The following is a 27114-nucleotide window of genomic DNA, read 5'->3' on the forward strand; positions in this document are numbered from 1 at the left end:
AAAATGAGGGACAAGCCAAAATGATTGTCTATAGTAACTGACAGCATGCTCCAGATGCTATCAATGAAGTTTAATTTGAATCGAACCTAGAACATCCTTTTTTGGCCAGTTGGACACCATTACTACCCAATATCAATATTCTAAAAATGCCAAACATCAACTGATAAATCAGACTGTCAGATATTGGAACGTTCTTCAGAAACTGTTACCTGCTGAATGCAGAACTTGCGGATGGTGTAGTCCACCAGGACCATCATGTCTTCCACTGAAACCCGGATATTTCCGTAAGTCCAGCAGCCCTGGTCTGGCCAGTACTGAGCACATTTACACTGTGGATATCAAACACAGTCTATCATACTCATCATCTATGACCATTCATCTTTATTAAAGACCATCTTCCTCAAAACTGCACTCTAAATCGATTACGTAAGAGTGCCATAAGAGCTGGTGCAGTAAAATGAAAGATCAGTTTACTCCTCCTTAGTAACACTAGACTATATCTATAGATCTCTCATGGAATTTACCTCTTTCCTCTCTTTCAGGTTGGTTACCATGACAATGGTGGCAGTGTTCTGTTCCCAGATCATCCTCCAGAAGTCATTGACTGTCTCCTCCTTTGGCCCTGCATTGCAAAATCTCAGGTTTAGTTTACTCATTAGTTTGGGTTTAGTCTTTGGGCCTAGTTTTGGCTTATTAATAAAAAACTAAATTTTAACTTTAAAGTTAATGTGTGTAATTTTTTTTCATATAAAATATTTTCTCCTTATCTCCTTTAATATGCAAAAAACAACAAGAAAGCCATCTGTAGGTTGATTTCCCCCAAACTATCAACACTGTGCCACAATCAAAACTTGCTCTGTTTGTTTGAGAATTTCGACCAGCCCGACAATTCTGGCTTAAAGGGATAGTTCACCCAAAAATGACTTGCACTCATGCCATCCCAGATGTGTATGACTTTCTTTCTTCTACAGAACACAAAGATTTTTAGAAGAATTTCTCAGCACTGTTGGTCCTCACAATGCAAGTGAATGGGTACCAAAACTTTGAAGCTCCAAAAAGAAAATAAAGACAGCATAAAATTAATCCATGTCTCCAGTGGTTAAATCCATGTCTTCAAAAGTGATATGATAGGTGTGGGTGAGAAACAGATCAATATTTAAGTAATTTTTTACTGTCAATCTCCACTTTTTCTTTTGTTTTTGGCGATTTGCATTCTTTTTGCATATCATCACCTATTGGGCAGGGAGGTAAAAATAGACTTAAATATTGATCTGTTTCTCACTCACAGCTATCATACTGCTTCTGAAGATAGATTTAACTCGTGGATTCTTGTAGATTACTTTTATTCTGCCTTTATGTGATTTTTTGAGCTTCAAAGTTCTGGTCACCATTCACTTGCAACCAACAGAGCAGAGATATTTTTCTAAAATTCTTCATTTGTGTTCAGCATAAGAAAGAAAGTCGTACACATATGGGATGACATAGCGTGAATTTGTAGCTGGACAACCTTTTAGTCCAACGAATGGCAGACAAGGAGGGTGCTTATGGTCAGTATTTTTGCAATGTTGTTTAGTGACGCTACTGAAACAGAAATTACAGACTTCACCTTTAAGCATATGGGTATTTATGAAAGCCACTTATTTATTATTTATTTTTTACCTTGTGCCGCAATGAATTTGTTCTTTTCTTGGTATCCCTGAAAAGAAAGATCGAAAAAGAAAGTGATAGAGGATGAGCGTGAAAAAGTTAATCAAGTCAGATTCACTAGGATTAAGTTCCAACTATTCATGTGACTCATACGTTTAGGCCTTATGGGTGTCTTACATTTATGTAGGATGCGTTGATATAGTCTGAATCAGGAACGCCCTCCAAAGAAGTCAAATGCACCCTGGAATGATCATCTGAGACAGAATGTGTTAAAATATGTAAAAGAGAGAAGAAAAAAGGAAAGTAATTTAAGACACGAGGACTTAAAGCTATGTAATTCACAAATAAACTAAAATGTCACATTTATAAACTGTTATTTTCACATTCGAAACTCATTTGTAGGCCTAGAAACTCTGAGAAAAGCCTGCTTTATCAGTGTGGTTTGGAGATAAGTGGAGGGAAAGCCTTACACGGCAGGATGTTGACATATCTGTTCTTCTCCTTGTTCTCCTCCTTCGAGGCAGCATCACATGAGGCTTGAATGGGACACACAGGCAACGCCTGCAGAGAATAGACAAAGAGTCAGTCAAACAGCTCACATGGTTGGGACGAGAACATGACAAAGATATATGGACTCGAATATGGGTAGTTGGCATAAAACATGTTCCATTTTTTTTATGAATCAACATTAAGATTTTAGGTTACAATTTCTATGAATGTAAAAGAGTATATTTTAGGTTAGTCACCATCACTCTTCTGGTTTCCAACAGTTTTAAATAACTATTTTTGACCTTCTTTAGTTCATTTGGTGTGGCAAATTAAAAGTACAAATATTTCATGCTTTCTCTCTATAATATTTATGCGTAATAATTAATAAATTCGCTAAATGCTGTTTAAAATAATTTAAAAGGGAGTTTAGCAAGTCACACTGCAGGACATGTCAACTTCCTAAAAGTATTTCATGTCATTTTCCCATATAAGAATACAAATCTGTGATATAGTATGTCTAACATGCACTCTTTGGAAAATTTGGCATATATACAATGGGATATTTAAACTTTTAATTTGGCTAACTACACTACTCCAAAGATCATGGCAATTTACAATCTGGCCTGATTTGTCAATTCCTGAATCACTGTGGTATGGGTGCATGCATGTTTGTGCACCTACGTTAAATTCTTCCCTGAATAATTTATTGTCATCTGCCATTCGACGGTTCATTTCCTCCTCCAGTTTGTCGACAGGAAGGGGTGGGTACTTCCTGTTGGTACTAGGGGAGCGAGCCAATAGTGGCACACTCTGAAGTTCTGCGAGATGGAGCAGGAAGGGAGGCATAAGGAGCGTAAAAGTAGGCAGGAATGGAAGTGGAGGAAAATATATGTAGAGATATACATTAAAGACAAACATAATCCAACAGTACAAGGTCAGAGCATCAAAATGTATAATCCATACCTAAAACAAAACAGAGATTTTTTTTTTTTTCAACAAAATATTGGAAAAATAACTTTATCCTTTATCCATGCTGTGTATAGGACTATCAGTAGGGGGCGACACAGTACAATCTAATTTAAAAGAATGATTTGTTCCCAAATCAGATATCTCTACTTCTCTCACAAACTTGCCAAGGAGAGTTAGGGTGGATGTCAGGTGTTTTGTAAATAATGATTAAAATATTTGTCTGTTCATCTCACAAAACTCTCGTACAGCTTCAGAAAACTTGTCATACAGACCAATTTTATGATACGCTAAAAGCTCCAGTCCCCATTCATTTCATTTCAATGGAAAAGAGCGACCAGTACATTACTCAGAATTTCTTTTGTGTTCTACACAGGAAAAGTTAGTCATACAGGTTTGGAATTAATGTAAATGAGTAAGTGATGACAGAATTTAAATTTATCTGTCAACTGTTCCTTGCAGAAAAATATTCACAAGAATATACAGACGCACAGAAACATTTTCTTATTCCTACCTGTGTCGTCAGCTCTGCCATTGGTCAGGCGGAAGGAATTGGAGTGGCTCCCTGCCTGCTTGTACTTCTTAAACCTGCCACAACCGAGCAGAACAAAAAGCCAATCATTGCCATGGTAACTTGACAATTCAGCCCTCTGGCCCCCTGCTGTCATTGTGGGTTTCCTGATGAATGGAGCTCTCTGCGTAGGCTTGAACAGTTTTTTTTTCTGTGTCTGTTCTCTTATGATTGTGTGTGTGCTGGTGTCCTTCTATGTTCAAACTGCTCAGGGGCGGATTTAGGCATGGGCGAAATGGTAAGCCGCCCGTGGCGGCATCTTGCGGGGAGGGTGGGGGGGGATTGGCATCACACAGACAAGTTGGCGCCCTGAACTCCACCACCCCCTGCCGCCAACAACTTTTGTTGGGGGGGAGAGGTGCTTAAGTGGGTTTCGCCCAGTGCGCCATACAAGCTAGAACCGCTACTGAAACTGTTAGTAACAAATAACTTTGTCTCTGAGCTCTTTGTGATATGCAATATATTGAAAGGCTTGCAAGACTATGAGCACTTATTTATTGAATGGGAAGCTGAAATTTTGTGCATACTGGAACTGACCTGAGCATGTACAGGACGATGATGATGAAGACAATCACCAGGAGAGAGGACAGGGCAACCATCACGGCTATGATTGCAGTGTCATCTTGTTGTAAAGGGCAAAAAGAGACATTAAAACAAAATTCTTTCAAATGTAGTGTTTGTTGTGTTTTGTAAAAAAAAAAAAAAAAAAAAAAAAAAAAAAAAAAAATCATAAAAATCATCACAATTTTTATCTGCCAACAAATCTAATTTTAAGCATTTAAGCATAAGCCTTTTGATCTAAAAGTCTTTAAGATCATGAGACACAAATGCAGCCAAGTGTGTCCATATTTTTGACTGGTAGTGTATAAAAAAACTCTGTATAAATAACTGTTAAATAATGGATGGTAACTAGAAAAACAGCTTGATTCTGCATTAGAACATATTGAAGAGAAAAAATAGGTAGCCAAAATTTACCTTGTCCCTCATCGTCTTCATTACATGAGGAAAACAGAAAAATAACAACAGCAATATGTCAGATATGTACAAGAGAACATATTGGAAAGTGCAAATGTTGTAGGAATGCACAAATATTTAAGGGATAGTTCTCCCAGAAATGAAAATTCTCTCATCCTTAACTCACCCTTATGCCATCCCAGAAGTATATGACTTTTTCTTTTGCAGAACACAAATTAAGATTTGTAGAAGAATATCTCAGCTCTGTTGGTCCTCACAATGCAAGTGAATATTGACCAGAACTCCAAAAAGGACATAAAGGCAGCATAAATGTAATCCAGTGGTTTATTCCATGTCTTCTGAAGAAATATAATAGGTGTGGGTGAGAAACAGATCAATATTGAAGCCCTTTTTTTTTAGTATCAATCATCACCTTTGACCAGCCTCAAGCAGTAGGTGGCTAGTGAAAATCACTTCCACATTTTGGTGTAGTGTAGATTTTCAGTAAGAAAGGACTTAAATACTGATCTGTTTCTCACCCACACCTATCATATCGATTCTGAAGATATGGATTTAACCACTGGAGACTTATGGATTTCTTTTATGCTGCCTTTATGTCCTTTTTGGACCTCCAAAGTTCTGGTCACAATTTACTTGCACTGTATGAACCAACAGAGCTAAAATATTATTTTACATCTGGGATGGCATAAGGGTGAGTAAATGAAGAGAGAAATTTCATTTTTGGGTAAACTACTGTATCTCTTTAACATTTTTGGCCGATACTGATTTTAACCAAAAACTATATGCCAATACCAATTTTTGCCAGTTACCTTATTTTGTCATCAGATCACTGTTTTGATTAGGAATTATGCTAAAAACAATTTACATAGAGGTACTACAAATGCTATTTTATTGTTCGAACAAGAAATAATTCTCAATAAATGGCCACATGACAGGCCACAATGAAATTTAAATACAAGATAAAAAAAATAAAATAATAATGATAATAATATTAATAAAAAAATTATATATATATATATATATATATATATATATATATATATATATATATATATAGGTTAAATAATATGCTAACATGATGACTGATGTGGGAAAATGATTTATTTTACACTTCTAAAACATTTTTGCACTTCTGTTCTAAGTTCTAAACAACAGAACTCACATTTTACATTTTACGATAGACCATTACAAATACGTATTATGCATATATTTGATATGCTTTACTTTTTCGGATTTCATTTATTTAGGTAGGTATTACTTTATATTAAGCAAAAAATATACAGTATATAGAAAAACTTTACAATGAGGTTGTATTAGTTAATATCAGTTTCAGCATTAGGTATCATGGACTAACAATGGTTTTTTTTTTCCAACCATTTATTAATGGTTCATGTTAACTTATAAAAATACAATTGTACATTGTTAGTTCATAATGCATGAACTAAATAATACAACTTCGCATTTTAAAAATGCATTACTATATGATGAAATTAACATTAATAAAGATTAATTAGATTCATTATTGATCATTGTTTGTTTATTTTAGCTAATGAGTTTAACTAACATTAACACATACAACCTCATTGTAAAGTGTTACCAAAATTGTTATAAACTTTATAAAATGGAATAACTAAGTAATTAATTATAAATAAACAATTTTTTTATATAGCAGTTTTCATGCTTATTACTGGTATACTGGTGGTTTCAATTTGGTCAATAACTGACTGATACTGTACATATTAGTGGCCGATACATTGATGCATCCCCAAAATGTAGTTCTTACAAGCAGCTGGAAAGCACTAGATTAAAAGAAGGGATCAATCAGCTTGAAAATGCACAAAAACACAAACAGTACCTGGAGGTTTGCTGACATCAGCTGTGGAGGCATGTGTAGGGGCAAACAGAGTGTCTGTCTCAGGCTCTGTAGATGCCTCAGTGGAAGAGAGAGCGGTTGAAGTTGTGGTCTCGGCTGTAGTTAAAAGTGTAGTCTCCCGATCCCCAGTTTTGGTGGTGCTGAGGGAAGGGGACATGGCAGATGGGGTTGAAGGGTCAGGTGGTGCATCGGTTGGGCTGGGCAAAGTTGGAGGAGGAATGACAGGCGGGGCTGTGGGAACATCTACTGTGCCCTCAGTGTTATTGATGCTTGTTGTTGCAACAAGTTCAGGGGACGGTGTCACAGCTGGGATGATTGATGGGGGCTCCTGGGCGACTATGACAGAGGGTGACGTGGGAGGAGGGTCTGTAGGTTTGTTGGTCAGGACTGCAAATGAGAGAGAGATTGTAATGCTTTTAGACAAAAGATACTGCAAAATATGTATATGTACTTTCTGGATCCTAATTTTTCAACACAGCATTCCAGTTGTACTAAAATACACAATATTGCAACAGCTCTGATGAAAAAACCTGATTAACTAGCTATTGTGTCAATGCAGTACCAATAGCCACCAATTTACCTCTATGGGTACTGCAAATAAGGTAGGTTTACATGTCAGGCATTACGTCTTCTATTACTGAAATTGGGGGCATGCTGTCGATAATGTCATTGGCAGGTAACTTACAATGGAAGTCTATGATGGAATCGTTGTTCATTTGCTCCATAGACGTCCATTGTAAGCATATAACTGCCAAAATTGCCACATCGATTAATCAGCCAAAAGTTGATACTTTCCGTTGGTACTACGAAAAAACAAAAAGTTGTCTTAAACCTTTTGAACACAGGTTTCATAGGCTAAAGAGTTAAAAGTTATGCTAGAAATGTTGTCATTGTATTGGCGGTTTGAAACATAATACTGAAAAGCTTGCCAAACAGTTTCAGAGATTTCAGTCTTTCCCCATTCAAGTAGATAGGAGCGGTCCTTGCATAACAAGAAAGGCATTCTCAAGGCATTGAGAAGATGGCTGCCGAGTGAACAGGCTTGCTCAAAATGCAATTATGTGAGTAAGGAAATGGTGCATCCTCAAGGCAATTCCTAAGCAATCATCTTGGCAATATACAGTAGGCTATATCTGTAGGATAACAACGAGGACCTTAAAATGCTTTACGTTTTTTGGTGGCTCTTATTGGATTTTAGAATTCTCTAACTTTTTAGAACAAGTATACCTGCATTTAATCTCTGGTGTCAGTGGTATACCAGGTTAAATAAAACTTAAGCTCTATCACCCCACATTGCTTTAAAGTACAGCACAATATGACATTATAAATAAAATATTTTGAAATAGATTTTTTTATTTATTTATTTTTTTTTTTTGGAAAAGTCAAAATTATTGTGTTTTCATGATCTGTCATTATGGTCACATGGTTCTGAGTACTCAAGTACAAGGGCACCTGTGCCCATCCCTAATAATTAGTTAGTTGTTTCATGGGAGAAAGAATATTACCGGAACATTAACCATGACTTTTGTGTGAGTTTGTTACCTGAAAGGTCAGGGAGCGCCTGGGCCATCCTGAGGGCCACAAAGGCCACTTGCAGCAGGAGCAGAGGATAGACACCCATACTGCCCTGAAACAACACACACACAATCCATTACATGTTTCAGGATAATAAATTAGCACCATTTCATTATTTCTCATGTCAACAGAGTTGCACATACACTGTAATGGGGATCGGCTTTTAGCAAGTGACGTGGTTGTCAAGGATCAAATAAACCTAAAGTTTGAGAAAGGCTGTTCAGTTGGAGGTAGGGTGAGGTGTCACACACTTACCTGCAGAAACGAAACCCGCATCACTCACTCATTCGCACAACGATCTCCTGTAGATGGCAAAAGAGAGAAACTACAATTAAAACTCAGTGAGAAGTGTTGTAAACCTTCATATCTATAATCACATATTTTATCATTAAATTCTTAGATGAAATTCCAGTCTATTCAGAAGCAGTGTTTATAATGTTAACGGAAATTAAAACAAATACAAAGGCCACTCCCACACAAATACGTTTTCGCTTGAAATCGCATTGATTTTGCTATGTTTGCCTACTTTGAAAAACAAATGGCGTTAGGAAACGGAAATCAGGGTTTTCAAATGAAATGTATTAGGGACAACTGGCACCAAGTGTATTTTTTTTTTTGCATCTGTCAGGCCGTTTTTAAATTGTTTTCCAATGTAAACATGCACTAGACAAGGGATGCTCATTATGTCAGTCGCAAGAGAACCACTGGTTGATCTCGATAACAGGTTAAAAGGGAAAGAGAACAGAGAGAGAAAAGACACAAATAACAAAATTATTAAAGAAATTATTAGCTTTTAATTTCTTTGTGTCTGTAGCCACACACCGTTTGACTGACAGGTGGTTTATGTGTGCGCTTTACATGCGCGTTTTCCGAGAGCACTCGTGGTAATGCGGATACGCACCATAGTCAAATACACTTAACTATTCAGCCAATAATGTAATAACTACCGTTAATGTAATAACTGCCAATAATGTAATACATTTTTTATTTTATTTTTTATTAACTCAGCCAATAATGTAATAGCTAGCCAATAATGTAAGAACTTATTACATTATGGGCAAAATGTATTATGTTATTGGTTCAGAAATTGTATTACATTATTGGTAAGTTATTAAATTATTGACTTTTATTACATTAAGAAAAGAAAATGTATTACGTTATTGGCAGTTATTACATTAACGGTTGTTATTACATTTTTGGCTGCTACAGGTCTTCTTGGCAAGGTATTAATGTAAATACAGTCAGTAATGTCTAAAGTGAAGGTAAACAGTGGGACAAAGCAGCGGATTGGTATCAAAATGTCAGACTTGAAGTTTAAATGTAACCTAATACATGCCGCTGATAAGTATGTCGTTAATATTAATCAAACAACAATAATACAAATTAACCACTCACTGCTCTTGATTGGATAGGTTTAGTAGCTTTAAAAATTATTAATAGAATATAATCAAACACTTAAGACCAGTAGTTAGTAGTTTTATGTTACATTTCATTTAATTCTGAATGTTTACTTGAATACTTGACAGGCTACTGCTGTTAATTTTTTAAAGCTGTTAAAAAAAGTTCTTAATTTGTTTCTTTTTATTGCTTTTATTTTTTATTCATTTGTATCTTTGTTCTTATTTGATTACAGGCTGTCGACTTGTCTTGAATAATAACTTGAAACAATGCAAAGTATTATTATATATTGTGGTATCAAAATATGCATAGGGAATCATCAAATTTCACTACCAACTATGTATATATTGTGTGGTAGATCAAGCTATAACAACATTATAAAACAGAAGATCTTATTCCATAGAAGAGTGAGAACCCCTAAACTTGACAGTAGGGATGCTGGCAAGTTAACCATGTGTCTGTATTGGGATACCAGAATCACAATTTGGTTATTCTACACATGCAATAGAGGTCTGCAACCCAACCTTAGCGGCAGGGTTTGGCTCAGTTTTTAAGAATAGGGCGCTGCACCGCATCTCCCTTTTTACAGGAGCGCCACATTTTTTAGACATCGTGTGAAGTTAAAAAGAACTGTTAAAGCTACTGTTAAAAATGTGTCTCGAGACCTCTGTTCTATTCAGTGCTCTGTGTCTTGCTTTTTAAATCACAAAAACTTGTTCATTCTTAAGGGTCCTTCAGTGTGGACATGGCCTAAATGAAAACATTTTGGTTAACTGAAACGAATGCAGAGGTAAAAATGTATATGTCAGTTAAGTCATTAACTTTGACAGCCCTAAAATACTAAAACTTAAAAAAAAAAAAAAAAAAAAAAAAAAAAAAATATATATATATATATATATATATATATATATATATATATATATATATATATATATATATATATATATATATATATACAGAAAAACAAACGAAAAAACTAGAAAACACTGAAAACTTTTTTTTAAGAAACACTATGGAAAAATAAAATAAAAAACACTCCAGTGATGCATACTGTATGTGTCTTGCCAATTTGGAAAAGTTAGTATCCAACTTCCTCTGTTTTACAACCGTTGTCATGATCCAGCTAAATACAGCACGCATGACCATGTATCATCCTAGAAAATAGCAACAGATACTAGACATGCGTGTATGAACCCGCTATGACCAGGAACATTTGCCATTACACACTTGTTTAAAGTGAAGCCGGAGCACTATAACGCGTTCATTATCAAAGTTTATTTTTGTTTGTTTAAATTTCACAGAAGTTTGCCGCGAGCCTTTGCTGAAGGTGAGCGCATCATGCATTCTTGCGGACAGGAGCTGCTCTGGTTGACATCTTTGGTGCGGTTCAGTGACGTTTGGAGTTTAACTGAACGAAACACAAACGTGCCATTCATGGCATTTATACTGTATATTTTCTTAAAATTCCCTTATTTGTGCATTATAATGTGATTGGAATTTGAAGCACACAATAATCACGGTTATCTCAAATAACCGCGATCAGACGATTATTTGATAATCACGACAGGCCTAAATCTTTATCTTTATTCATCCATCAGATTGCCTGCAGATTTGGTCCATGGATTCAATGAGTGATTTTCAGATGGTTCGATGTGGGAAGTGAAAAATATAATCACACCATCTGAAGACCAGTGCCAGCAGTCAACCTATGCTGTAATCTCAGTGTTGCCTCACTGACTAAACTGTGATAATCCCAGTCCCAATCTGAAGGGTATAACCCTGAAATAATCCAGCCTGTCTGACACTCATCAAGCATGAGTATCCGTGATGCTGCTGCTCTACGGGAGGGGCAAATCAGCTTCCACTGGCCTCTTAGCAACCCCTGACATCGAAACATCAGCAGATCACGCCCTGTAATCCACCCACAGCTGCGAGAGAGCTTTTAACGGATCAAGAGTCAGTTCGAGCTGCTTCGAGAATTCCAATAATTACACCACATTTACGTAACTTCGTAAACTGATAAATTACAATGATTTAGCATAAAGTTTCCCTTATTAAAAAAAAGATAATAATAAAAATAAGGAATTCATCATCATTTACCCTTTTGCTTCTTTTCTTTCATAGAACACAAATGCAAATTTTGCATAATGTTTCAAGCCTCGGTCCCCATTCACTTTCATTGTATGGAAAGATGCAATTTAAAGTGAATGGAGACCGAGACTATATATCGCCTAACCTCTCTATTGTGTTCCACAGAATAAAGAAAGTCATACAGGGTTGGAACAACATGAGGGTGAGCAAAATAAGAGCAGGATTTGCATTTTTGGGTGAACTATCCCTTTAAGTCACTGTTTTTCAACTAAATATCTCTGAACAAGCAACGCACTATAGGACATTTCAACACACAAGTATAATTGAAGGGGATTCTTTGGGCATTATAAACTCTTCAATTAACCACACTGGTATCTTGCCCCTCTCTCTCATTCTGTTTTCCCACATCTATACACCCATTTCTGTTGAGGTTCCCACAATTACAACCTTGTTTTCCAGCATGCCAACCAACTTAACCTGTAGGTAATGCCAAACTTTAGGGGTTTGATCCTTACCACCATATTTTTCCAACTCATTACTGGTGCTTGCTAAGGCTAGTATTATTTCTATTACTACTGATCATGCTTTGGAGACTGAACTAACCCCTAACCCTAAATATGAAACCCCAGCAGATACTCATCAAGCACCATTTGTTCTACAGAGTGAATGATGAATGATACCTCAAAACATGTAGCTTGTTGAGGAGAGGTGTGCTATTACTTTTCCTAGTGATCAGATTTTTTTCCGTCTAGCCCCCAACAAAATCTAGAACACCCAAAGATGACATTAGCAATATGCTAAAACACTCTTAGTAACTGCATAGCAACATCCTGGCAACCACCCACAACACCATGGCAATGAGTTTTGCACAGACAAGTACCACTCACATTTTCAGAAAATATAAAAAACTAGTTCCCTTTAACACATACTCAGTCTTTGTTTGTGGGATTTCATTTCAGTTTGTCATGCTGCCTTAGTTCGTTTCAAGCTATGAATGACTTCATGTAAAACTGTGCAGCTTCAGCGTTAATCCTTATGGAAAGTTGCAGTAAGGTTATGCAAACAGCAGACCATTTCCATACAAAGAAGTTACAAGCACAGTCACATCCATCTTTGACAATTTAATCAAATCAGCCTCGCCACTGACAGCAGCCGCTGTGTCCACAGGCCCGCTATTCTTTTGCCAAAAACACAAATATTCTGGAAGCTCGTTGTCAAACATAATTTGTTTAAAAGCTGAGCATGCACATGCGTGAGCATTCTACAGGTGGAGGACAAATTTGACATATTGGCTGTGGTCACAGAAAATCCCTCAGTTTGGAATAGGGCTATATTTGTGATGATTTGCTAGTGAATTTAAATTAGGCAACTTTGTGAATATGACAATGATTTTTGTTTGGCCATTTGGTGTCTAAAAATTAGAGTCAGAATGGTGATCTCTTGTGAATCATGAGCATGAGAGCGTTAAGACAAATGGTCCTACAAAATATCCCAGCCCTATTTGGGAGGGACAGATGGTCTTGTCTTTCCTGCCTCAGTCTATACATTATTCGTCAGTCTATCTGTTCCCATCTCCTTTTCTAGAGTTGGCAGAAAAGTCGTAAACCCGAGGGAACACATTGCTTCCTTCCTTCCTTTGCCGTCTGTCTGATTGCCAGCCAGATCCATCATTTGGCTCGAGAGCACCACACCCTCACCTAACAGATCATGGAAAGCAAACAGTATTTCTGAAATGTGCCAGGCTATTACATAATTTTATTTTTGTTGAATTAGTTAAATATGCATACCCATCCAGTTTTTTTTTTTTTTTTTTTAGGACTGATGAGTCAGCCCAGGTCATTATCTTAAAAGCACTGTAATGAGTATTAGAGGAAATGACACACCTCTAAAAGATGACACCCATAATAGGGGTTTTCCTTTGAAATATGACAACATAAATTTTTTAGTGAGCAAATGGCCTGTCTCAAATTCCAAACTGCTCAAAAGCACTAGAGACTTGTTCCTAAAGGACAGCTACCGGCAGGTCTCCAGACAAACCAAAACAGTAACTTGGGCGTGTCCAGAATAGCTGCATCCTATGTGGAGAATTAAATCTCAATTGCATTATATTGCACCTCAGTGAAGCAAAAGACACTTTTCTTAACATGAAAATGCACTACTGCATAGGTTGCATGTTGATGTCTTGCACAAATAGTTCTTGTTAAAACAGTCTCAGAACAATTATTTATTTCTTGGCCTTTACAGTTCTTGTTGAAATAAATGTGCTGTAAATTCTACAGGTTATAACTGAGATTGCTACATATGTATATCACTTGTATAAATTGTGATATTTAATATTACTTTAATGGTATGTAATATAGCTTTAGCTCATTGCAATGCGATTACTATAGGCCGTTCAGGAGCAGAGTATGTAAGTGGAGTGGTAACAATTTCCCCTCCGTGCACAAATAACTCCGCTACATCTTCATTCCGGGTATCCATTTCCCACTTCCCACTCCCTCCCCACTCACTGATAAGAGAAACCCTGCTCCGTGTTCACTCTGTGGCAAAATTTGCAGCTAACTACCACTCCACTGTCAAGTTATTTCAGTATGCTTTTAGATATCATAAATATCCATGCAGAAGATTTATGCGTCCATTTAAATTGAGCTTTTATTTTTGCGGTTCTGTGTTTTTTTGGTGGTAGTTTCTCAAATCCAGATAAGCACTTTGCTCCATGGCCCAGTGTAAATTATTAATACCCATAAAGCTGTGATTTAATTAAATAACAACATAGTCTGTATGTGCTGTGCACTTCAGAGTGCTCTCTGTCATCTCACACACACAAGAGCGTGCATGGTGATCATGATGAGGTGAAAGAGCGGCCGTCTCTACACATTCATTTTGAAGCATGCATCACTTGCAGATTATTTATTCATTCAATTAAATCAGAGACTTTAAGTTTAATTATCAAACAGGACATATCACAATTTTTATTTGATTAATTGTATATTCAAACATTAATTTGTCCACACAGGTCATATTCCATGACATTCTGCATTTTATTGCTAATGCCATTTATATGACTAGATTCCGAGTTTTCCAAATACTATGTGTGGTAACAGCGGTATAAGCTGACTCCGATCATTGAATTATAGAAAATTAATTCACATCCCGATGTATGAAGGACGAATCACCATGCTACCAACCCAGTGTGAATAAATAATTTTTTTTAAATCATTGGTCTGACTGTCATCGTTGTCTAAAGTTTATAACTCACAGGGATGCAAACTCATGAGGGTCAAAAAAGTTGAGACCATCACTGATCCACGGACATGTTTTCCAGTATTATTTTTTAAAGAATAAGCTTAAAGCAACAACTTAAGCTATTTTAAGGATGCAAGTATAGAAAATTATCTGCACAATTGTGCAGAATTAGCTGCAAAACAAGGGTATTTTGGTGTGGCTTGCTTCTGTTTCACTATTGTGACTACTTCTGGAGATGCCACTAGGTGGTGAAAAATTAGTGTATTATGTGCTAAATCTGCCAAGAGACTTTATAGTATTTAAGCATTATAAGAACAAAGTAGATCTATAGTTTTCTTTCAGTTTGTGAACTGCTGATCATGACTTTTCATTCAAAAAGACAACAATAATAGTGTAATAATAATAATGAGTATCAAAAATGTCCTTACCTTCTCCTTTATTAAAATGTGCATGTCAGATCTACTGACTAGAATGTTTAAGCATTATTAGAACAAAGCAGATCTACTGTATCATTTTCCTAAACTGCTGAGCATGACTTTTATCAGAAAAGACAACAATAATAGCCTAATAATAAAAATTTTAAGTTTCAATAATGTCCTTTCGACATTGTAAAGCACATTTCACATGAGTTGAGTCGAGGAGTCAATGCTCCGCTCAACACTTTGCCCTCCACGTGACAAGCGTTGCAGTAGGCGTCATGGAGGGGCGAATTTACGAGTTTACCACGCAAGAAAGCGGGAGGTGCGCACAATAAACATTGAAAACATGTATTTGGTAGAGAAAAAAAATGGCAAGTGCTTTAATTGCAGAAAATAAAGAGAGTCACTTATGTTTATGTCTTAGTTGTTTTATGTTTTTTGGTGAATGTAATTTGTGTAGTTCAATAACTGGGGTCTCTGGATACTCGGAAAAAGATAAGGTAATAATTAATTAAAATACATTTTGAGACATTCAATATCTCTTCATAAATTTGGAGTTTTAAAATATTTATTGTAGCTTTGTACTCTGAAAGACAATTTGTGAGGCAAAATGTGTTTGAAAAATACTTTGGTGTGACGTTGGAGCCGAGGTTGAGCGTCACTTCATAGACTTCAATGTATTTGTCAGCGCTGACACGAGTCATGTGAAAGCCACTCAACATGTATAAAAACCATTCACTTTCACACATTAATAGCTCTTCTGCCCTTTTCTCTCTGTGATGAACAAGGTAGACTCACATGCCGATGCTGAAGTGAACGAACAACATGCCCCTCTCATTCAGTAAATGTACCACTACCAGGTCATTCAGTTTGTTTATGAATGAGAAGTTCCACGAGTGCCGCTACTCACTGTGCGCGTGCTGCTGTAGCCAAGCACGTAATTGGCTGTAGCTGTAACCAATCAAGCGATCTGCCTTGGTTGGACCACGACTGCCAAGCACATGATTGGCTGCTGCTGTAATCAATCATGAGGGTGTCATTGCCCTTAACCCTTGATGCTGTTTCACAATTCGCAGCCGCCAGCAGTAACAAATGACACAAATTTGTGTATTTGACTCCTTTTTCGAGTCCCGATCGTTACCATGTTTTTGTACATGTAACGGAAACCTTGCTAGCAACACAGTCAAACCACTTTATTTTACTGAAATATTTTCCAGGAAAAATAAATATTTTCCAGGACATTTAGGTATTTTTCTAATTTTCCATGACTTCTCCATGACTGGAAAACTGCATTGCAAAATTCCGGACACGTGGGAATCCTATAAATTCACAATACTAGTCGTTCCTGGAGGTGTCCATCTTTTTTTCCGACTTGTCGTGTTGTGTGTAAAGGAACGCATCCAACTCGGATTTCTTTTTTTTTTTTTTTTTTACGGATATGACGTCGATCCGAGTCCTGAGCTCCGACTTCCGAGACAAATGGAACGCAGCATAGGATTAAAGCTACAATGTGCTTTGCTGGAACAATACCATTAGCCCAAGTCTATATAAATTATTTATATTATCTTACTATTGTAGCATGTCGGTAACATTCTCTGGATTAAATAAATTACCAAATTCTCTCCTTTTAATAAAGCTGCCTATTTTCTTTATGATAAGAAACACACAGTGACACATACTGTATATTATAATTCAATACCTCGCGAGCCATCACATAATAATCTAGCTGCAGCGAGTGTGCGTGCGAGGGACAAGCGTGCCCGCCCCAGAGTGTGCGTCAGCCGGGTGCAGTTTCAATCTCTCTCCCCCTTAGATCGGGTCTCTTCACACGACTCATTGAAGCAGCGCTGACCGCGCAGACAAATGCCAGTTTTGGAGTTTATAGTTATTTACATGACATGCCTTATTATTTGATCTTTAATAAATGATGCATTAAATATATAATGCTGGGGTGTTTCCTTTAAAGACTTTCAACAAGCAAGTTTTGCTTAAGCGGAATGGCAATTCCGACTCCGCTTCATTTCACAACAAGAGTGCTTCTGTATTTATTTTAGGGATGCACCAATCCAATAACTGGATCGGTATCGGCTCCGATACTGATGCTTTTAGACGGATCGGGTATCGGTCCGACGATGTGTTAGTAATGTTTGCTACTGTCAAGCTCCAATAATTACATAAAAGAACCATAAAAACACCATTAAAGAAGTTCAAATTACTCGTGCATTTTATTCAAAGCCACTTGAAGACATGCGATAGCTCTGTGAATCACAAAAGGTTGTGTTTAATAAGTAAATATATAGTATGTGCAGTGCCAGCACATTAGTGAATGGTGCTGCTCTGACACAAACTCACGCACAGGCTGGTGATGCACTCGTGACTATTTTTAGCCTTCACAGCAGTGCGCAATATTTGATTGCTACTCAAGAACAGCATCTCAGATGTTGATGCTCAATAGTTCGGTTCACTTATAATATGCATTTAGAATAGCACCGGAGGTGCATTTTACCAGAATTTGAATAAGAAGTGAATTATACTGCTGTGAATATGCCTACAAACAGACAGATACAGGACTTCCTGGAGAAATTAGAATGTCAAAATAAAAGCGTGAGGGTTTAAAAAAATGCACGATTTAAATATATTACTGTTGTATTTAAAAGTCAATAATAATAATAATATTAATAACAATTTATTATTAATATTATTATTGTTGTCATCATTAGTATTTGTTTACAATTTATAACAATATTTAAGTTGAATGGGTTCCAAAAAATAACTATGCGAATGAAAAGTGGACTGATGTCTTACAACTAAATTAAACAAAAAAGAGATCTGAATCCTTTAAAGTCCAGATGCAAGTTGAAACGTTTCAAAAAAAAAAAAAAAAAAAAGAAGAAAAAAAAAAAAGAATAAGAAAAAGGCAAAAATAAAACACTGATTTCTTTTCTACTGAAGACCTGAAGACTGGAATTACTATTAATTTTGCTGCTACATTATCCAGTATACTAGTTAATAATAAAGTGTTTCTTAATAAGCTATACATTTACAGACCTGCCAACCTTAGGAAAATATTTTGAGTACCACAATAGTTTAATGCTTAGTTCACATGCTTTTGCACCACTTCGCTTTGTACACGGTCATTCCCCACTCACCGCCATATCAAGTTATTCAACATGTAAATTGACTATGAAGAAAACAATATAATCATATATGCCTGAGAAGAACTCTTTTAATCTTTTACTCACTTGCACTGCACTGGGCTATATTATAATATACAGTGAAAGTCAAAAGTTTCAGTACACCTGTTTAAAGTAATTTTTTTCATGATTAATATTTCATTGTATGATATGTGTGCTTATACAAACTGATAACCATTAGTGAATTGCATTCAATTATTTAATAAAAATGGAAATAATTTATTTTGTATATTGTAACATGATTTCATTTTCAAGTATTAACAAACTTATGTTGTGATGTAAAACACTGTCAATTATGAATAAAACCCAAGTTTCTGTTCAGGATTTCCATTTTATTTAATAATTAAATAACTGAATCCGCTTATATAGGCACACATCATATAGGCCTAATGAAAAATATTTAGCCTATTCAATAAAAAATTATCTAGGAACATAAGCCTTTGAAACTAGAGGTTTAGCTACATTATTACCTGAAGCTCCTTGGTGGCTAACATAAAAATCGTAATTGCACAATGTGCAAAATGCATGATTTGGCAGTTTTGAGGGGCGGAGGCACAGCCATTGCTCCTGATACTTTGTGAGGAACTTCTGGGGGGCATAGACTCACTTCTTTTTAGGTCTGCTTCTCTCTCTCTCCCTGCTTGTTCCTCCTAATCTGATGTCATTTTTATTTTAACTGCAAGGCACACAAACACACACACCTCCCTGCAAATTTCTAAGTAATGTTATTTATGCAGCACGTGCACTCCCTTTTTTTTTCATCCTGCCATGATCTGCTCCTCATTATGGTGATGGGTGCTTGCAATAATAATTATGAATACGGTACTATGAAAAGTCACGTTTAACAATCTGTGACACGCTGACCATATAACTTAACGTTACTTTGCCAACTTAAATGCCTGGTGAACAAGCAAGCTAGCTTGCAAATTACATAATGTTAGGCTAACGTTACTAACGTTAAATATTTTCCCAAGGTTGGCAGGTATGCGTTAACTCAGTTCACAATTTCAACTTTCCACATCCACCCCAGCCCGTTTACCTTTGCAAAGGAGTTAAAAGCACCGTCCTCACTTGAGGAACCAGCCAGACGGCGTGAGGAGGGGGAACGAGAGGGATAAAACCTATTTCGTGTTGCTGTCGAATTGCTCTTGAAATGATTGACATTACGTATTTGTCAATCATCCCTGCTTGTTATTTGGGGGAATGAACCCAGTGCTATGATTGGTCGAACTCTTCTTCTTTTGCTTTTCGGCACACTAGACGCAGCTGCCTCTTGCTGCAAGACTTGAGTACTGCACGTACACAATTGAACACAAAGGCATCACCAGCTTTTTGCGTAGTTAAGAGTGACAAATCGTACCAGCGTACTTTGATGTCAAAATGCGTACCTGCTACGCAAAATGCGTACAGGTTGGCAAATCTGCATTTATATTGAAATAATGTGTAATTAGAGGTTTGTGTTTCTTTTCTTTTTTTTCTTTTCTCCCTAATTTGGAATGCCCAATTGCCAATGTGCTTTTATGTCCTCGTGGTGGCGTAGTGCTTTTGCCTCAATCCGGGTGGCAGAGGACGAATCCCAGTTGCCTCTGCCTCTGAGACCGTCAACCCGCGCATCTTATCACGTGGCTTGTTGAGCGCGTTGCCATGGAGACAGAGTGTGTATGGAGGCTTCACGCCATCCACCGCGGCATCCACGCTTAACTCACCACGCGCCCCACCGAGAACGAACCACATTATAGCGACCACGAGGAGGTTACCCCATGTGACTCTACCCTCCCTAGCAACCGGGCCAATTTGGTTGCTTAGGAGACCTGGCTGGAGTCACTCAGCACACCCTGGGATTCGAACTAGCGAACTCCAGGGGTGGTAGCCAGCGTCTTTCACAACTGAGCTACCCAGGCCCCCCGAGGTTTGTGTTTCTTTACATATTAAAAGAGTACTCCCAATTAGTTCCACACAATAATGTAAAGATATTCTAAACTGATTATGCAAAAAAAACAACACTGGTATCGGCTTGGGATCAGTATCGGCCGATACTGAGATTTCCGATATTGGAATCGGAAGAGAAAATGTGGTATCGGTGCATCCCTAATTTACTTATTTTGCATATTTGTATAAATCTCTCATACTTTGTGATCTACATCACCTGAAGCTGTTTGGAAAGTTTGGAGTGCATCTGTGAGTTGCCGTCTTCCTCTCCTCAATCAGGCGCAAGCTGAAGTGCTCCTCTCGCGCCATCATTAGAGTTTCTTATGATCTCATGTTACGTTAAATGAGATGAAACGACTACTGGACAACGAACGTTTTTGTACACAATGTTTTGTTGTCGATGTTGTCGATAACGTCAACTGATCGTTTCAGCCTTAATAGAAATATTAACAAATTATTTTAAAACAATACAACCTTCAAGTATTTCTTAAGTAAACATTGCTTTTAGTTTTTAAAGTAATTATTCAAGAGCCAGTAATAAAACTGAAACATAGTAACCAGTGCTTTAGGTTTTCACTAACAGCAACAATTAACCATTTAAAAAATTGTAATCTAAAAACATAAAAAAATGTTTTTTTAAAAACCTAATTAAATTATTGAAAATCTTTACTGTGTGTGTTTATTAGATATAACATTAATACTGATGCAATGCAGCTGGAGTTTGACTGAGAGTCAGACCTGTCAATGAAATGCATTTGGCTTAAAGCTTCTGAAGTTACTCAGCCAAGAACAGTTAGTGCTTTTCTCTTTTTATTTTCAATATTTCTGTTTGATAAATATTAATGATAGGCCTATAACACACAGCAGCAGACATCACACAGATATTATATTTTGAGATACAAGATTTTTTTTTCTGTCTGCTTAAGCCCAAAGTATACTTTGGTTCTGACACGAACGCTTAGCGTTGAACAACCATTATGCGATAAAAACTTTTACACTATCACAATAAACCACATTTAAACACCAACAACAGAAAATTGTTGAAATGATTTCGAAATGAGGAAGGAAAAAATAAATTTGCAAAGTCATTTTAGTTAGAAAGTACATGAAAACAGGATCGTTTCAGGACAGTGTTATGGTGTGCAGTGTTTTCAAGAAGCAACAGGAATTCAATCATACAAATGCTAAAAAACGACAAACATTTTTCATTTCACTCCTTGATAAATAATTAAAAAATATCTCTAAACATGCAGTTGTGTATTGTCATGTGCGGTTCCTCTAACTTGTAATGACTGTGATAAATTGTTCAGTTCTAAACACATACCAGAGGAGTCATGCTTTAAATTTAATACAGATTTCCCGATTCAATAGTAATAACAGATCTCATTCACGCTAGCGCCATCTTTGATTTTTAATGGGAATGACAACAAGGCTGTGAGGGATAGACTTACAGTCTCTTCAATGGGCTATACTGCAGTTTGAAGTGTTTTTGGATCGTTCCACCGACAAAACATTGATAAAATATCTGTCCAAGAACATTCAGTACACAAAGAATTCCAGACAACATGGAAAATCTGATGTGATCTAGGAGCTTTACACTGCTTTATACCATTCGTGCCATTGAAGAGATGGTGAGTCTATCCCTCACAGCCTCGTTGTCATTCCCCTTAAGAATCAAAGATTGCACTAGCGTGAGTAATGGCTTTACCTCATCTGTGCGATGCATGATTAGAGTTAAATGTTTTTTAAAGTTGTTTTTAATCAACAACTGACTGTAAAGAAAGGGTATTAAAGGAGACCATATTTAATGACAAATGGGATGCGTGGATTTCATCTTGGACAAATACTCAGAACAACTTTTACTTTGAGTGAAAGATTGATCTTGGGATTTAAGAATCGATATTGAGATAGTTCAAATGAAGATCGCAATTAATCGGAAAAACAATATTTTTACCCACTCCTACTTTAAATACAGCTAGACTACAACATACTATCTCTTTTTTTTTCTAATCCTCTCTCTCTGCTTTAAGCCTGAGGAGGACATCTAAAAAAAAAGCCAAAAGTCACAAGACTGCCATGCTTCTCTTTTCTACATCCTTTACAGTATTGCAAAACCATCACAAAAAATAGTACACGCATGTGAATAATCAACCTGTTAGGCAGTGAACAGGTGCACTTTACTATCTCGATTCCTATGGAAACCAAAAGTCTGAGAAACTAACAGCTAACCATGAAGTTAATATACTCTTTGTGTTGAAGTGGGATCAGTTTTTCATTTTCTCTCCTGAAAGGTGAGGTTATGAGTTCGTAAGCTGGCCCCAGATCAGTGAAGACTGGCTACAACTGCAATGCCCAGTGAGATGACTGGAGACGTGGCAATGGAGGTCCTTCCCGCAGCTGGAAGGCACTTCCTAAGGAGAGATAATGGGTATCTGTCTGTCCCCATTCATAGTTTATTAATACTCTGGTCTGCGCCCTAGAGAAGTATGCAGTGTGACAGGAATAAGCTCAATGCTCCTCTTCATCTCACTCAAACTGGAACAGCAAGATGACACTGCAGCCGCTGATGGCATTCCACAATGCACAAGGCTCACCACTCCTGCAACTTCCTGTGCACTGCAAATATTTCCACACAGGAAGTCGGCATGCTGTTTCGGACAGCTGCAATTCCCTAGGATCAGCCACATTATGCTGACTCACTGACAAGCACCATCTCCCATGAGACATTTTTGCATCAGCTCCTACAGGTTTACCTATCCTTGTTACACAACTGGAAGCGCATTGCACCAACAGCATGGGAGCCCCTGGGTTTGCATCCCGCATTGAAACCAGGCAGTAATCACGTTTGCATAATCAGTGACAAGTGCGATTATGAGGTTGCAATTTCCCCCCCTAGCATTACTTTTTTACTCCACTGATGGTTAGGTTTAGGTAAGGGGTTTGGGATGGGTGGTAAAGTTTATGAAATATGCATTCCTCTTCGCTTTATTACATCCTGTACAACTGATAACAACTCACTTTATAACTTGCTTTTGGCACCCCTCCGTGGACACTTCACCGCGAAAATGGAGCTCACACATGCCCTTACACCAAACAACACTTACCACTTTGGCCACTTGGAGCAGTGTTCAGAATTTTGAAATCACTGACAGATTTTAGCTAATGAAAAGTCAACCTACTGTTTCTGATTTCACTATGAGATCAATCTGGCAGCAAAGCTAATTCAGGGCTTGAAAGTTTACTCCAAGTACTTTACTGCAAAATAGCCGAGGAAGAATTTTCATTCTCTGGTGCTTAACAGTAAATGTGGAACAGAACACGTAGTGAACATGGATAAGGGGGACAGCAAGACACACCAAAAACGCTCAATGTTTGGGAAAACACATAGACTGCTGAATTCATTTTGAGACAAAACACGAGGCGAGATGAGCTCTGATTAATTTTGTTGACTAATTAACAAATTAACTAACTTGTCTAGTGGTTTACGTATATGGGCCGATTGGCATGGGCTGATATTTCAATCGCTGATGTCAATAATCTCTAGAGAGCAGGGCATATGAGACATGCAAATGTTTGACAATTCAATAATAAAATGTATGCAATATTTATTCAAAATTCACAGAAAATATTCAAAACCAGAATGTGCATTATACATTGACAAATTTGTGTGTAGATTTTGGAAATGACATGAAGAGTCACAAAAAGAGTCAATAAGGCAAAGATATACTACAGTTTTACGCATGGTGTTCCTTCTCGCTTTCAAAGTGTCCTGTTTTGACCGAGAGCCCATATACAGGCTTGTGCAATGTGCAAAGACGCAAAGTGTACCGCGTGCTGATGACAAAATTTGAAAACTGATGGTGATCATCACAAAATGGCGAAACATCGGCTGAGAAATTGGTCTGCGTAGTATATCGGTCTATTAATATAACAAAAATGTTCATCTTCTGGCTTACCTGCAATTGTCTAGTCATTAGAAATGTGAATTTTTATTGATCATTTGATCACATAACACCACAAATTGGTACTTGCTTGGAGAGAACTAAAACAAAGCAGTGAAATGGAAGGACAGATTAGCACCTTAGAAGCTATAAACTAAACATTAATTTCTGACCCTTTATAACCAGTAACAGGGGACACAACTAACCCTTTCTGAACAAATCTTTAATTTTAATAATGTTTCTTAGAAATGAGGATTCTGCTTTTGTAAATTATGTTATAGAAGCTAATAAAACTTCAGAAAGATGCAATATTCTTCTGATAAGTTTAGAAGGCTATAAATAACATGAAGGTTTCAGAAAAGCTTATTTAAACGAATAGTTTCTGTATCACTTCAGATTTCATTAGTGGTCAGAAAAATCAATATCCATTTACTGAAATAATCGCTAGTAGTGGCATTAATTTAGACATGAGAGATACAGTATAGACAGAGAGGGAAGGTACAGGTGAGTAACCAGTGAAACGGAAAAAGCGGATAGATGATATCTGGGATTGTTATTAACCTGATACAGAATGAGAGTCATATCCGGAGGCAAGAGATAGCAATCCTTGTCTATTTATGTTCATCTCTGATCACTCCCACAATATGACAAGGAAATATGCAAGTACTAAAATCAGGGATAAAGGATAACTTTCAGTAACTCAGGGCCAGGGGGAAATGGTATGGTGGACTGCCTGCAGTCTTATGTCAGGGTTTCCCAGAGAATGCTCTGGTCTAGCCACATCACACACAGGGCAGGATGTGGCCAAGCTGAGGTCAGTATTTAGCACTCAGACTGAGCCACACAGCAAGTCCACACACACAGTGGTCATCCAAAACAGTGCAGTTTCAAAGCTTATGTAATTTATTTGTGTTTTTTGATGTTACAGATTCAACTGTAAGCCATTTGTTGGATAATTCCACCTAAAAGTGAAAACACTGTGACTTTGTGGCACAATCAGAACATTGCACAATGGCTCAACCAATGGGGTTAATTTGGGGTGGAACTACCGGTGTTTTCAACCAATGGCAGATGGGGGGAGTGTTCGAAAAACCTGTTTAAAAAGTGCAACTCTTTAAGAAATACTGTTTGGTGACTCTAGTGGCGAAGAAATGACACACTTCACCTTTAAGACAACATTTGCATCTGTTCCTCAAAGTTAAGTAAAATGATTCTCAATTTGAATCATAAAACTTGATAGCTAATGCTCCCAGAATAACGTACTAATATAAACTGGCATATATTCTGTTTTGTATCCTGTGCTTACTGAAAGCATGGAGGAAAACAACGCCCAAGACTCCACCCTCTCCACAGGCTCTCTGACATCTGTAAATGGCAAAAATGCTTCTGATGACAGTACTTCAAAAATCTAATTTTATAAAGGTGATAAGCACATGAAAGATTAGTAATCACAGCTATTGAATCAGAAGTTCAGCATGTCAAAAACAGACTTTTGACCTGTTAGTATACAGAATAGGGATGCACCAATCTGATACCTGGACCGGTATAGGCTCCGCTACTTACGTTTTTAGACGGAGCAGGTATCGTTCCAATGAGCCCGATCCAAATATGATCCTGTGTGTTAGTCGTGTTCGTTACTGTCAAGCTCCAAAATGACATAAAAGAACCATAAAAGCACCAGTAAAGTAGTCCATATGACTCGTGCATTTTATTCAAAGCCACGTGAAGACATGCGATAGCTCTGTGAATTGCAAAAGATTGAGTTTAATAAGTGAATATATAGTATGCATGCACAGTGCATTAGTGAATGGTGTGGTTCTGTTGAAACACAGTCATAGCACGTGCATGCTGTTGATGTGCTCGCTGCCCTCAGAGCGGTGCAACATGTGAGCGTCACACTAAAGTTAAAAAAAAGTCCAGATACAAGTTAAAAAAAATTGTGCCAAGAAAACTAGCTTTTTATAGTTAGATACGATGAAAATCGCTTGTCTTAATGCCGGACCCGATCTGATCAGCTGCACATGTGTGGCGTGCTCCAAATGAACATAACAGGTTAACAACACGCAGAATGATATAGACAGCGGTAATATTCCCAGTACGATTGTACACAGTGTGATTGTAGCTCAGTTTCATCCATCATGCATATATGCACCAGCTTAAGACCATAACTGGCCTCGACATCTGCATGTTGATGAACGGTCTCCTTTCTTTTTACCCATAAAAAAGCGTCAGTTACCTGACAGTTACAGGTGCTACATTTAGAATCATATGGATAGGATATGTATGGGAGAATCAAACATCCACTGCTCCTTATACCATGATGGTTCAGATAGATCACTAGTTATTGCTTTGTTCGGTGACGTGTTTCAAGAGTACTGCATCTATAGCCAACATTTGGCAAGCGATCATTTTGACAAACTTTGCGAGTTGAATTGTAAAGATAAATTATTTCATATTGCTACGCTGCTCAGCGTGAACCGCTAGACAGCGCGTCTCTATATGCAGGGGTTTATGAATTTACACAAATTGTTTGATATACAATGAGTACTTTCTAGATAAACTTGATATTGATTTCTAGATAACTTTCTAGATAGACTAGGTTTAGATCAAATGAATACCTACACTGGCTAAGTATTTTGCAGTTTTCTTATTTTATTCTATTATTTTTGAATGTCTGGGTTTAATAGATTTACATTTATTTTACATTTACACTCTGTTGACAACTTCCCCCTGTGGTGCATTTGTACATTCAGGGTTGCTGCAGTTTTTAAAATCAAACTGAAGTCTTAAGACCTTTTTC

The 27114-nt window shown here is 37.1% G+C and overlaps 1 protein-coding gene and 1 long non-coding RNA gene across 3 annotated transcripts in view; one reads left to right on the forward strand and one right to left on the reverse strand.

Annotated features, from left to right (window-relative positions):
- LOC127430726 (uncharacterized) overlaps positions 1-622 on the forward strand; it is a 32576-nt gene extending 31954 nt beyond the window's left edge. The window contains exon 5 of the long non-coding RNA XR_007895481.1: positions 543-622. This is a non-coding gene — a long non-coding RNA (uncharacterized LOC127430726). The remainder of the gene's footprint in view (positions 1-542) is intronic.
- Positions 1-27114, reverse strand: part of LOC127430724 (receptor-type tyrosine-protein phosphatase alpha-like) — a 63193-nt gene that overhangs the window by 24293 nt on the left and 11786 nt on the right. The window contains exons 2-13 of one of the 2 annotated variants that reach the window (XM_051680726.1): positions 8352-8398; positions 8064-8148; positions 6504-6908; positions 4649-4663; positions 4211-4295; positions 3617-3690; positions 2818-2954; positions 2118-2208; positions 1825-1901; positions 1660-1696; positions 525-622; positions 210-329 (exon numbers count right to left, since the gene is read on the reverse strand). In XM_051680726.1, coding sequence (XP_051536686.1) covers positions 210-329; positions 525-622; positions 1660-1696; positions 1825-1901; positions 2118-2208; positions 2818-2954; positions 3617-3690; positions 4211-4295; positions 4649-4663; positions 6504-6908; positions 8064-8148; positions 8352-8372 — 1245 coding nt within the window. In that variant the 5' untranslated portion in view covers positions 8373-8398. The remainder of the gene's footprint in view (positions 1-209; positions 330-524; positions 623-1659; positions 1697-1824; positions 1902-2117; positions 2209-2817; positions 2955-3616; positions 3691-4210; positions 4296-4648; positions 4664-6503; positions 6909-8063; positions 8149-8351; positions 8399-27114) is intronic. The other variant, XM_051680727.1, reaches the window with a different exon arrangement.

Source organism: Myxocyprinus asiaticus, chromosome 40, assembly GCF_019703515.2.
Source record: "Myxocyprinus asiaticus isolate MX2 ecotype Aquarium Trade chromosome 40, UBuf_Myxa_2, whole genome shotgun sequence".
In the NCBI taxonomy this organism is placed as follows: domain Eukaryota; kingdom Metazoa; phylum Chordata; class Actinopteri; order Cypriniformes; family Catostomidae; genus Myxocyprinus; species Myxocyprinus asiaticus.